Source organism: Mercenaria mercenaria, chromosome 7 (genome assembly GCF_021730395.1).
Source record: "Mercenaria mercenaria strain notata chromosome 7, MADL_Memer_1, whole genome shotgun sequence".
NCBI classification, from domain to species: domain Eukaryota; kingdom Metazoa; phylum Mollusca; class Bivalvia; order Venerida; family Veneridae; genus Mercenaria; species Mercenaria mercenaria.
The window spans coordinates 11,630,965-11,645,376 of NC_069367.1; the positions used below are offsets into that span (position 1 = coordinate 11,630,965).

The 14,412-nt window shown below is 40.9% G+C and overlaps 1 protein-coding gene across 2 annotated transcripts; it reads right to left on the bottom strand.

Annotated features, from left to right (window-relative positions):
- Window positions 1-5,581: 5,581 nt before the first annotated feature.
- On the bottom strand, window positions 5,582-9,631 carry LOC123554925 (uncharacterized). Of its 2 annotated transcripts, none has more exons than XM_045345358.2 (3): window positions 9,458-9,631; window positions 7,282-9,088; window positions 5,582-7,071 (listed from the first exon to the last, which is right to left on the bottom strand). In XM_045345358.2, exons 2-3 carry the CDS (start codon window positions 9,086-9,088, stop codon window positions 6,074-6,076), a joined length of 2,805 nt encoding a protein of 934 aa, XP_045201293.2. In that variant the 5' UTR covers window positions 9,458-9,631; the 3' UTR covers window positions 5,582-6,073. The 2 variants fall into 2 exon arrangements, with proteins under 2 accessions (XP_045201293.2, XP_045201292.2); XM_045345357.2 differs by having other exon boundaries at window positions 7,282-9,092; window positions 9,458-9,630.
- Window positions 9,632-14,412: the final 4,781 nt, after the last annotated feature.

Genomic DNA, 14,412 nt, shown 5'->3' on the forward strand with positions numbered 1-14,412 from the left:
ACCTTGTGGTTGCCCCTCACGCCAGCTACCCCCCCCCCCCCCCCCCCCCCCCCCCCCCCATTACCGAAGACGCTACCCTTCCCTGCTACAGTTGAAAATCGTGAAAAGCTTCAACAGTACCTCCTTAACTACTATGGAGCATCCACATTTAATACATGTGAGCACCAACAACTACCTCTCATGGAATGTCCTCCAATGAAGTTAATGGTTAACCCAGATGCTAAACCGATAGCTCACCATACGCCCGTGCCAGTCCCACTACACTGGAGGGATGCTGTTAAGGATGGACTCGACCAAGATGTTCGACTGGGTCTTCTAGAGAAGGTTCCCATTGGTGACCCTGTTACATGGTGCCATAGAATGGTGGTATGTGCTAAAAAGAATGGCAAACCGAGGCGTACAGTTGATTTCCAAGCACTGAATGTCCACGCTACTAGAGAAACACACCACACCGCCTCCCCAATCCTACAAGTCAGATCTGTACCAGCCGGCAAAAAGAAGACTATATTTGATGCTTGGAATGGATACCACAGTGTCCCACTCTGCGAGGAAGACCGCCACTTGACAACCTTCATCACTCCTTGGGGAAGGTACCGTTACAGAACTGCACCTCAGGGCTACATTGCTTCTGGAGACGGCTATACTAGACGTTACGATGAGATTGTTGCCGACATAGCCGACAAACTAAGTCTGTAGAGGACGCATTACTATGGGCAGATACCATTGAACACAGTTTCCATCAGGCTGCTAACTGGCTAGACGTCTGCGGAAGGAATGGCATTGTTCTTAACCCAGAGAAATTTGTCTTTGGTGCTGACACAGTAGAATTTGCCGGTTTCGTAATATCTCCAACTGAAGTTCGTCCTAGTCCAAGGTACATTCGAGCTATCACTGTCTTCCCTGCCCTCAAGGATCTTACTGATGTCCGGTCATGGTTCGGTTTAGTTAACCAGGTATCTTATGCTTTCAGCATGGCGGACCGCATGCAACCATTCAGAAACCTGCTCAAACCAGACGTCCGTTTCGAATGGACTGACCAGCTACAAGAACTTTTTGAGGAATCTAAGAATGTGATTGCCAGAGAGATTGAAGAGGGTGTTACCATCTTTGACCCTGCTAAACTTACATGTCTGGCAACTGACTGGTCTAAAACAGGAATTGGTTTTTGGCTCTTGCAAAAGCACTGCTCTTGTCCTACCGTTAAACCGTTTTGTTGTCACATGGGATGGAAGGTTACACTTGTGGGTAGTAGGTTTACCCACTCTGCCGAGTCCCGCTATGCTCGAATTGAAGGTGAAGCCCTTGCAGTTGCGGATGCTCTTGAGAAGGCCAGATACTTTGTCCTTGGTTGTTCCGACCTTGTCATCGCTGTGGACGATAAGCCCCTTCTTAAGATATTCAATGACAGATCCCTTGAAGACATTTCAAACACTCGCTTGCGGAATTTGAAAGAGAAAACCTTGCGTTACAGGTTCAGAATGATCCACATACCTGGAGTGAAACACCGAGCAACGGACTGTCTCTCAAGGCACCCTACTGGTGAAGCAGTGCAACTGGTCCTTCCTGACGATATTGCTATGGTAGATGTAGAATGTAGTGTTGTGTCCACTGCAGTACTGACTTTAAACGCTTTAAGCATCAGATCAGTCACATGGGATAGAGTGAGAACAGCCACTGCAAGCGACTATGATATGCTCCAGCTTTCTGACTTAATTGAACAAGGTATGCCGGCGACCCGCAGCGAGATGTCTGAGTCAGTCCGAGACTTCTTCCAATTCAGAGAAGACCTGACTACCGTTGATGGCGTCATCCTGTACAAGGACAGAGTCGTTATTCCAGGCTCACTCAGGGATGAGGTGCTAGCAGCCCTGCACGCGGCACATCAAGGCGTTACATCCATAATATCAAGGGCTGAGGCTTCTGTTTTTTGGCCTGGCATCACCCAAGCTATCAGTGACATCAGATGGAACTGCACCCATTGCAACCGTATTACACCTTCCAATCCCTGTGCTCCACCCATACCACCTACCTCCCCTGAATATCCATTTCAGTGCATTTGTGCAGACTTCTTCACATACAAAGGCAATCACTACCTGGTTATTGTTGACCGCTACTCAAACTGGCCAATAGTGGAGAAAGCAACAAATGCTGCAGATGGTCTAGTATCCTGTTTACGACGAACATTTGTTACATATGGTATTCCGGGCGAGCTTGCCTCAGATGGCGGACCAGAATTCATTGCCACAGTTACCACAGTTACGCGTACATTCCTCCAAGACTGGGGTGTTCACCACAGACTGTCCTCAGTGGCATTCCCACACAGCAACTGCCGCGCTGAACTTGGTGTAAAATCAGTTAAACGGCTTTTAATGGACAACACTACAGAATCTGGCGACATAGACACTGATAAGGTGCAACGCGCAATGTTACAACTGCGAAACACTCCTGAGAGAGACACTAAACTTTCACCTGCGATGTGTGTCTTTTGTCGCCCGATTAAGGACTTTATTCCAATACCTCCTGTCAAATACAAACCCCACAATACTTGGCAATCTACAGCTTTAGCTCGTGAAGATGCACTTAGAAATAGACATATGAAGTGTGCTGAACGTCTGAGCGAACACACAAAGCGTTTGTTACCTCTAGCAGTAGGGGATTACGTTCGTATTCAGAATCAAGTTGGTCCTCACCCACTAAAGTGGGACAAGACTGGAGAGGTCATAGAGGTTAGACAATATGACCAATATGCTGTGCGCATCGATGGTTCAAGACGTGTCACCATACGCAACCGTAAATTCCTGCGTAAATACACTCCTGTACAGTTACCAGCGAAGAGACTCACAATCGAAACAGATTTAAGCATCACCAAGCCATCTCAGACCCCACCCGCACCTGTCACGCCCTATTTGCCACCTGTAACTCCCGATGTTCAAACCCCTCCACGGACACCAGCTGAACTTGCACCAAGCCCCATTGGCAAGATACCAAAGACAATACAAACACCAATAGGCCCAAGAACGACATCACCTGTCAGGTCTGCTGTCCACAAGGGCTTTGGACGCCGCCTGTCTTTCCCCACACACCCCTCGATTCCCGACAACCAACCACAGAGTGGCAGTCATGATGACTCACAAACTGACATTGGAAAGACACCACAGAGTGGCAGTCATGATGACTCACAAACTGACATTGGAAAGACACCAGCCCCTCCAACAGACCCTATACCGACACTTGCACCCGTGTAGCCAAATACTCGACGGTCAACCAAATCCAAGATTCCGCCAGTTTGGCAGCAGGATTATGAACTTGACATGAGCTCAGTGCCATAGACAGACTGTTTTGTTGATGTGTACTTTTGTTTATTGTTCACATTGTTTATTACTATATACATGTATGTGCCAGTATGTTAACTTTAAGTAAAAGTTTTGTTAATCAACATTGGACATCTAGTGAAATATATCAATTAGAGGATCATCATAGTGTTTGACCTCATAACATGACAATCAAAATGATTATAAATATATATACATGTCATTTTCTTAAACTAGTCTTGTCATAATTATTTTATGTTTGATTCATTTCATTTTATATCTAGTCAGTCTTTGTTTCATACATAACAATACTTCATGCCCAAAGACTTATGGGGAGATATAGGATTATGATTATTATTACATATATTATGATTTGTTTACTTAGTTCACTTTGTATATATTTCCAGATGTTGAAGATTGGTAATGTCAATAAACATTAGAAATAATTCACCAAATAGATGTCAGTCTTATTTACAAACAGAGACCAGAGTATCCCGTCCCAGCCAGTTCCAGTCAGGTGAGCAGTCTAGTGTTCCAGTCACGGCGAGCAGTCTTTAGTTGTCCAGTCACGGCGAGCAGTCTTTAGTCGTCCACTCATGGCGAGCAGTCTACAGTGTCCAGTCACGGCGAGCAGTCTTTAACCTTCCAGTCACGGCGAGCAGATCACCGAGTTCCAGTCTCAGTTAGCAGCCTACAGCAGTCTACAATAGTTCCAGTTGTATATAGTCCCAGTCATAATAGTTGGCAACCTATAGAGTGCCAGTCACGCTAACCAATCGTTTAGTTTCAGTCTACCTTGAGCAGACTGTTGAGTGTCCAGTCACCTCTACCGTACTCTAGTAAATCTCGAGGCCAAGTAATTAATAGTGCCAACACTATCAATATACAATACTTGATACAGGACCCACAGCACAGTTCAGTCCAGTCTAGTCCAGTTCAGTCCTATACTACACCCAAGGGCTACATTCTGTCAGCCTTTATCGGTATATGTGTTAGGCAGCGACTGACCACTGTCCTAGCATATAGGCCGTATAATAGTATCCAATGACTGAAGCGTCGCGCAAGGGCAGGAGCGTAACAATATATCCTATGGCCAATTTCTCCATAAGAAATGTGTCCTTATACATATTTAACCTGCTGAACTCCATCTGCATTGAATCATTTTCTTACATCTAGAAACAACATACATGTAAAACCAACATGTGGAATTTTCGTGAAATGACAGAAACCTTTTTTTTACATTTTCTTTTTCAAATGTTTTCATAACATCTATTAATATTTCTGATTTTTTTTTCTTTTGAATCAATCGACTTATCTGCCTTATTAATGTAAGGGTCCTCTTGTGCACCAAATTAATACATTGTATAACTCTTAAATTCCTCCATTTCGCTAATATTTTCAAGTACCTCTCCATTTCATTGTCATGATTAGAATCGTCTCATATCTTAAACTGTTTCTTGATTTGAAAGTGACTGACTTGTCAAAAGTTTTGTTTTATTTGGAATGTGATTTCAGTTTTATGACCGATTTTTTTGATCGGTGAACAAATAAACATTTACCCTGCTAAATTTCTAAAATGGACTGGTCCATCATTCAATTTGGGCAATACCATTTATTATTCAAAGGGGTGTTCACCCAAAATTGACTAACTGAATAGCGAACAGTGCAGACTATGATCAGACTGCATGGATGTGCAGGCTGATCTTGGTCTGCACTGGTCGCAAAGGCAGATTCACTTGCCGACAGCAGGCTAAAGGTTAAGCCCTTCTTCAAAGTTTATGAGTGACGTTATTTTGGAGGAGTACTAGTATGTGTTATTGTTGTAGAACTTGTCTTCAGTGAGATAATTGTGTTCATTTGAATTAATCTCTTTGGAGAAAAAGGCTTGGCAATTAATATATTGTTCTTCTTTCAAATTTTTAGGAGAGGTACACTTTTCCCTTTTCGTTTTTCGTTCGAGACTTCCCATCTGTGTAACTTTAAGACATTGAATCTAAAAAGGTAAATGACAATGAAATCCGGCAATTTTCAATTGTAACATGGTTTGTCGAAAAGATACTGACATGTTTTATCAAGATTACGCAAAAAATGAAACCGAAATTCCATTTTCTTTGTGACTGTGTGGACAAAAATATGCTTAAATATACAGATGGAATCGTTCGTCCATTTAACTATATCAAAAGCTAGCGATATCATAAAATGAACAGTTCCTATTTCCATTCTTCGAGTTCTACAATAACGTGGTTATAAGAAGAATTCAGCATGCCAAATTACCGAATATGTTAATCGAAGGTTCATTTTGTAAATCAAAATGAAATTCAAGAATGTAAATATCGCAAAGCTAAATTTCTCTGTATATTTGCACATTTCTAACTTTACATTCTGTAGATTGCCATTATTTCCTCTTGTTTCTCTGAAGGCCAATACCGTGCTAAAACAACAGCCTCGTTTGTTGTCAACATTCCTTTCACATCCAGCTAGTGTATTCCCAAGCGATATGACAAAAAAAAAACATGATTTTTCCCTCTTACAGTTCAACACTAGTATTGTTAAGCCTTATCATGCTGGACAAGACTAGTTGATTCTGCCTTTGCGACCAGTGTAGATCATGATCAGCCTGCACTTCCGTGGAGTCTGATCAAGATCTGCACTGTTCGCTATGCAGTCAGTATCTTTTTGGTAAGCACCCCTTTCAACAGTTAATGGTACTGTCCAAATTGGAAGATGGACACGTTCATTATAGAAATTTAGCATGGTAAGGGCTAAGCAATAAAACACGGAGTACATGCAGTGTGGTTTACAATTCTGTCGTCCTGTACACCTTCCTCGGTAAGGAATTCTACTGTCTTCAGCATTTTATGTTTCTTTGCCAAAAACAATGCATTTCTGGCCTCTCTGTTTGAGGCATCCCAAATGCCATGATACCTCAAAAAGTAAACAATTTTCACAAGTGTTACCAAATCGTTTGCCTTCACAGCTGCAGAAAGATGTTCATCCTTATATGGAACGCCCTCCGCGATTAACAAATCACAAAGACACCTGTTGCTCCAGTTAACACACGCTGTCAAAGCCACATCTTTCTGCAGACATTTCCAACACTGGTTATCTGTAATAGACGTACTTCTATATAATTTAGGCATTTCTTCTCCGCTTTCAGGTCGAGCTCTGCTCTTGGACGCACTCCGGCTTCTCTTTGTTGGCTTTGCTGCTGTACAACTTCTCTCTCTTGATGCACTTCGTGCCCTAGTGGTTTTTCTATGGCGTTCGCCAGAAAACATGTGCCCGTTGTTCATAGAACTTGAGAATTCTTTGTAGGACCTCCTTTTGTTTTCAGATGTCAAACCACTATTTCCCGTACCTGTCTGTACACAACTTTTGTCCATATCAACGAGTCCACTTTTAGCCGAGCTGGATTCTCTATCACCAGACTTCTCCTGCACACTATGTTTACACCTCATTCGCAGCAGCATTTTTTCAACAACATAGGAAACCATATTTAGATCTTTATTTTCAACATGTCTAAACACAAAAGCCACGAAGAATGAGAAGTTTGCATGCTTGCCATTGTGTAGTTTCCAGGATTGATGTGGCTCTGTAGACTGCGTGCGCAGAAATTTCTTTGTCACGTGATTTTCGTTCAAAAATGAGAAGAATTCATCAACAAATTCTTTGTCTTGCAGGAGCGGATTTTTTGCAGCTTCGTGTATCCGCTGATGAACAAGCACTTCGTTTGCAATTTTCTTCATGTTATCGTCGAAAACTATGAAAATATAAAGAAATATCATGAAACATCATGTAAAATAAACTCAAATTTTATTGCATTTATAAACGAATGATACTTCTTGTAAAAAGTGTTGAATAGCGTTGATACACCGTTATCTAAAATACTGAAAGTTTAAGCCCTTCCAGGATTGCACATTGATTTAACACATATTTTCTCCAACCATAAACAAGAAAATCAAGAACTTACGTCTTCGTTTGTCTTTGACCTTCTGTTCTTCTGCTGAGTTATTGTTTTCTCCACTGTAAAACTGTGTAGGACAGTTATCTAGGTCGATTTGTTTTTCTATTGCTGTTTCTTCCAATGCAGTATTCTCCTTCCTATCAGTTTGTTTATGCGCCTCTTCTGTTCTCTTTGTACGCTTTTTGTTTTTGAGGCTTTTCTTATGAATATGCTTGCTATCACTTGTGTCGTTTGCATTTTCGAGACGATCAGGCTCGGCAGTTGGCACGCATATGACTGTCTCTTTTACAGTTTGTTTTGAGTTTTCATTTATCCTTTTCTTCAAATTCTTATTAGAACGTGCAGATATCGGCCTTCTACTTGAAGTCGGAAGACTTCCTTTCAAATTCAGCTTTGAATGTTCGCGCTGTATTGGCCTTCCATTGTTAGAAACCTTTCGGGACACATTTGCGTTTTTCACTAACGCAGCGTTTCCATTTTCACTTCTTTGCTTACTTTCCGGTTGTTTTGGTGGCCATTGCACCTTTAGTACTTGTGCGGTTGGTCTATTATCTTTGGCACTACCGGGACGTGAGCATATGGACATCTCCCTCTGAAAAAGAGTATTCTTAACTCTGAAAACATTGGAACCTTGACAGGTCTTTTCCACTGTTTTTGGTGTGTTGGATGCTGACTTTGGCCGTCTATTGTTAACACATGTAGTTGCTCTGGTAGTATTTCTCTCAGTTGCAGACAATGGTCTCTTTCCAACTTTGTCTTTCTTCTTATTTGCATCTTTTATGCATTCATTCCGTGCACCCGCTTTGCGGTCAAATAATTTATCTTCTATAGATGTATCCGCATTCAGTTTTTCTGTTGCAGTTCCTTTTCTTTCAGATGAATTAGCTACATTGTGACAGGTTTTTGTGTAAACCGTGTTTCTTTTTCGAGAAGCAGACATATCAGATTTGTTAGCAGACGTTAGTCTGGATTCACTTGACTCGCGATGTTTTAAATCAAAGTCTACTTTTTCATCATGAACCCAGCCCATGCTCAGCCGAGCACCTGCTGACTGTGGTCTTTGAACAGTCTTTTGTTTTCGTTTTGAAGGTACTCCTGGAAGTTGCCTTTTTACTGTTTGTTTTGCCTCGCCGTTCAAATTTTTCTCGTTGCGTTTTAACAATGAATTATCAGCAACAATTTCTGAAAGCAAACTCTTAAGCCTGAACTGCGTGTCTTGTCTCGCTTTCAATGTCTTTTCCTCCATTTCAACTTTGCAAATAAAGTTTCTGAGTTCTTTCATTAAACGCGCATCATCCACGACTTCAACCATCCTTTGAACTGCTGAGCAAGTTCGGATCCATTCGCGCTTTGCCATATGCCCTTTTTTCGTGATCGTCCCATTTTCGATTTTCAGTTGTATTCTGTTGAAGTATTGTCTGTTGACTTTTGCAATGTATATAACATCATCCTGCTCGCGCACATTGAGACAGTTTGTGGCGCGAAGAACAATACACAGCAGTTTCGTATTCCAAGCCGCGAGATTTGGCGAGATTTCATTAGGAGGGTAAACCAAATTTAGGAGGTTCCGACTATGGTTTAGAGCTAATACGATATTTATTCTGTGACAGTCAAAGAAGTTCTTCAGTGACATGAAACATTCATCTGCCGCTTGCTTCAAGCGCATGCGCAGAATGTCGGCAGTTATCCCAGCAAGGAAAGCGTTGATTCTTGTAGCATATTTAAAGTACAAAGCTCTCTGCGATGTGTTCAATGACAACAATTTGTTTTGCCCGTATATGACTCTGCTAAGTGGCTGAGCGTACACTTCCATCTTCCTTAAAGTAAAATAAAGGATCGTTTCATCGTAGAGGAAAGTGAACTGAATTGTAATATTTGAAACATGAAATAATGCATTTAAAATACAATTACTAAACTATTATATCTAATAATAACACAGAGAAATATATAGTGAAAAACATTAAAATTTAGGTAAAACCATTTAAAATACGAAATAAAAAGAATTGTTAAATATAGTTCACTCGTTAACGTCTTCACCCGTTGCTATGTCAGCATGTGTGCAGTTGATAAAATATATTTCGGTCTAGCACTGAAACAAACAGATATTCTCTATTATAAGTACAGAAGTTATTGAAATTAGAAGTAAAAAAATCGAAGAAACAATAAATACATTTTTCATTACCGTTTTGTTATTCTTTGTTCCAATCGTGCCGGCTGATTTCCAACATATCAATTTGTATTTCTTAATTCTTAGTTAAGTGTGAAATGTCCAGTCCGAAGAAATGTTTAAAAGACATATAAAATTTAAAAGAAAGGTTTAAACAAAGGCAAATAGACCTATATCGATTTTGTTTATACATTTATAGCGGTCACAAATTCTTTGTTTCTGTTCACTGAGTTACTTTGAACAATGAACGAAATCTTATATCCCCCTATAGACAATATACGTTATCTGAGAAGGGTTAAAAAATCTATTTAAAAATCGAGTTTAAAGTATAATGAGACAAAAAAACAAGCATACGGGAAATGTTATGCATATATGTATTTAGACGAATTCTGATCTCACAAGTTGAATTGAACAATTACACGAATCCGAGATATTTTTTGGAATAAAGTTTTTATGTGGTTCAGAAGCATACCCCCGCCCCCACACCTCTCGGAAAATGTTTACTTTCTATACCTTAAACGGCGCAGTCTGGCGTAAATTTAACATATATTTCGAATAAATATCAGTTTGACCATTTTAAGTTTGATCTTTGCCAAATTAGCACTTTTATAAATGAACAAATGAAAAAAAAAACACATAACACGAGTACAAAATGTATATGATCAGTGCTACGAAAAAATTGAAAATGTCTGGCGCAAATTCAGGCATAAATATTTTATACGAATTCAGCTTAATTTTTATCACCAAGTACTTGCATTTAATACGGTTGTTATAATTTAATAGAATGTACATTAAAGATATCTAATGTCCATCTTTCTCTAAAATATTTCATCTTTAGATATTTGCTTCAAATGTAGAAAATACTCATCAACCATATTTAACTTTACTACATATATAAATTATTTGTGTATTTTCAGCTGCATTCATATTTAAATGTCATGCAGTAACAATCGATTATTAAAAAAAACTTCCAGTTATTTTTGCGTGGTAGTACACATTTTATAGTGAGTTTAGCTATTGTGTGTATTAAATATGTACTGTTTTATTAAACAGCTGCATAGTACTGTTAAACCCCATAGTAATAGTTCAGAGTGTGACATTGATCTATGTGCAACAATTTGTTTTATTAAAATCCCTTGATGGATGGCAGAGTTATTGGCCGCATAGAAAAAAAAGCCTAATGCAATTTGACAACAAAGTGTGACCTTGACCTTTGAATTAGCGATCTTGGTGTTGGGCATGACATATCGTCTCATTATGGGGAACATTTGTGTCAAGTTGAGTTATTGACTGGGCAGAAAAAGAAACCTATTGACGTTTGAGCTCTGAGTGTTACCATGAGCTTTGGGCTTGGGGTCTAGGTGTTGCCCATGACATGTCATCTCATTATTGGATATATTTGTACCATGTAATATTAGAATCCCTTCAAGGATGGCAGAGCTATGGAACGGATAGGGAAAAACAGCACTTCTGACGTTTGACCTCCAAGTTGACCTTGACCTCTGAGCTAGGGGTCTGGGTATTGCGCATGACATGTCCTTTCTTTATGGGATACATTTGTGCAAAGTACTATTAAAATCGCTTTATTAATGACAGAGTTATGGACCAGACAGGAAAAAACACTGTTTCCTTTTACCTCTGAGTGTGACCTTGACCTTTACGCTAGGGGTCTGGGTGTTATGTATGACACGTCATCTAATTATGGGTTACATTTGTGCCAGATAATATTAAAATCCCTTCAAGGATGACAGTGTTATGGACCCGATAGGAAAAAAAAACCTACTGACGTTTGAGCTAGGACTCTAGGTGTTGTGCATGACACATTCGAGATCTCTGATTGTGGAGAACATTTGTGACAAGTAATATTAAGATCCCTTGATGAATGGTTGAGTTACAGACCGGACAGGAAAAAACTGTTAACCGATCTAGTTCTTGCACAATGACACATCATCTCATTATGGGGGACATTTGTGCCAAGTGATATGGATGACAAAGTTACACACTGGACACGAATCTGTGACGAAAGAACGAACGGACGGACGCTGCAATTATTATTATATGCCGCCCCCAAGCATAGGCATTCGGCACATTCGTTTTGTCAATAATGATGCTATGATAAAAACCATCAATAGACAGGACCCAAAAATAAATCCAGCACCCATCTACTGCAATTGTATATTAATTGAATATGTATGGTCACGAGGTCACGAGGTCCTGGGTTCGATCCTCGGTAGGTACTGGGGTATTTTACTACAATGGCGACCAGGATGTTTGACGGATTCATGCATTTGGATGAGGCTAGAAATTGATAGTAGGTTCAGTTGATGCTGATAGGAGTTCAGTTGATGCCTCGGGCTAGAAACTGATAGGAGGTTCAGCAAAGTTGATGCCTCGGTCTCGGGCTAGAAACTGATAGGAGGTTCAGCAAAGTTGATGCCTGGGGCTAGAAACTGATAGGAGGTTCAGCAAAGTTGATGTCTCTTGCTAGAAACTGATAGGAAGTTCAGCAAAATTGATGTCTCGGGCTAGAAACTGATAGGAGTTTCAGCAAAGTTGATGTCTCGGGCTAGAAACTGATGGGAGGTTCAGAGAAACTGATGGGAGGTTCAGTAAAGTTGATGTCTCGGGCTAGAAACTGATAGGAGGTTCAGTAAAGTTGATGCCTCTGGCTAGAAACTGATAGGAGGTTCAGTAAAGTTGATGCCTCTGGCTAGAAACTGATAGGAGGTTCAGTAAAGTTGATGTCTCGGGCTAGAAACTGATAGGAGGTTCAGTAAAGTTGATGCCTCTGCGGCTAGAAACTGATAGGAGGTTCAGAGAAACTGATAGGAGGTTCAGTAAAGTTGATGCCTCGGGCTAGAAACTGATAGGAGGTTCAGTAAAGTTGATGTCTCGGGCTAGAAACTGATAGGAGGTTCAGTAAAGTTGATGCCTCTGGCTAGAAACTGATAGGAGGTTCAGTAAAGTTGATGCCTCGGGCTAGAAACTGATAGGAGGTTCAGTAAAGTTGATGCCTCTGGCTAGAAACTGATAGGAGGTTCAGTAAAGTTGATGTCTCGGGCTAGAAACTGATAGGAGGTTCAGTAAAGTTGATGCCTCTGCGGCTAGAAACTGATAGGAGGTTCAAAGAAACTGATAGGAGGTTCAGTAAAGTTGATGCCTCGGGCTAGAAACTGATAGGAGGTTCAGTAAAGTTGATGTCTCGGGCTAGAAACTGAAAGGAGGTTCAGAGAAACTGATACGAGGTTCAGTAAAGTTGATGTCTCGGGCTAGAAACTGATAGGAGGTTCAGAGAAACTGATAGGAGGTTCAGTAAAGTTGATGTCTCGGGCTAGAAACTGATAGGAGGTTCAGTAAAGTTGATGCCTCTGGCTAGAAACTGATAGGAGGTTCAGTAAAGTTGATGTCTCGGGCTAGAAACTGATAGGAGGTTCAGTAAAGTTGATGCCTCTGCGGCTAGAAACTGATAGGAGGTTCAGAGAAACTGATAGGAGGTTCAGTAAAGTTGATGCCTCGGGCTAGAAACTGATAGGAGGTTCAGTAAAGTTGATGTCTCGGGCTAGAAACTGAAAGGAGGTTCAGAGAAACTGATACGAGGTTCAGTAAAGTTGATGTCTCGGGCTAGAAACTGATAGGAGGTTCAGAGAAACTGATAGGAGGTTCAGTAAAGTTGATGTCTCGGGCTAGAAACTGATAGGAGGTTCAGTAAAGTCGATGTCTCGGGCTAGAAACTGATAGGAGGTTCAGTAAAGTTGATGTCTCGGGCTAGAAACTGATAGGAGGCTCAATAAAGTTGATGCCTCGGGCTAGAAACAGATAGGAGGTTCAGAGAAATATATAGGAGGTTCAGTAAAGTTGATGTCTCGGGCTAGAAACTGATAGGAGGTTCAGTAAAGTTGATGTCTCGGGCTAGAAACTGAAAGGAGGTTCAGTAAAGTTGATGCCTCGGGTTAGAAACTGATAGGAGGTTCAGTAAAGTTGATGTCTCGGGCTAGAAACTGATAGGAGGTTCAGAGAAACTGATAGGAGGTTCAGTAAAGTTGATGATTCGGGCTAGAAACTGATAGGAGGTTCAGTAAAGTTGATGTCTCGGGCTAGAAACTGATAGGAGGTTCAGTAAAGTTGATGTCTCGGGCTAGAAACTGATGGGAGGTTCAGAGAAACTGATAGGAGGTTCAGTAAAGTTGATGTCTCTGGCTAGAAACTGATAGGAGGTTCAGTAAAGTTGATGCCTCTGCGGCTAGAAACTGTTGGGAGGTTCAGAGAAACTGATAGGAGGTTCAGTAAAGTTGATGTCTCGGGCTAGAAACTGATAGGAGGTTCAGTAAAGTTGATGTCTCGGGCTAGAAACTGATAGAAGGTTCAGTAAAGTTGATGCCTCTGCGGCTAGAAACTGACGGGAGGTTCAGAGAAACTGATAGGAGGTTCAGATAAGTTGATGTCTCGGGCTAGAAACTGATAGGAGGTTCAGTAAAGTTGATGTCTCGGGCTAGAAACTGAAAGGAGGTTCAGTAAAGTTGATGCCTCGGGTTAGAAACTGATAGGAGGTTCAGTAAAGTTGATGTCTCGGGCTAGAAACTGATAGGAGGTTCAGAGAAACTGATAGGAGGTTCAGTAAAGTTGATGATTCGGGCTAGAAACTGATAGGAGGTTCAGTAAAGTTGATGTCTCGGGCTAGAAACTGATAGGAGGTTCAGTAAAGTTGATGCCTCGGGCTAGAAACTGATAGGAGGTTCAGTAAAGTTGATGTCCCGGGCTAGAAACTGATAGGAGGTTCAGAGAAACTGATAGGAGGTTCAGTAAAGTTGATGTCTCGGGCTAGAAACTGATAGGAGGTTCAGTAAAGTTGATGTCTCGGGCTAGAAACTGATAGGAGGTTCAGAAAAGTTGATGTTTCGGGTTAGAAACTGATGGGAGGTTCAGAGAAACTGATAGGAGGTTCAGTAAAGTTGATGTCTCTAGCTAGAAAC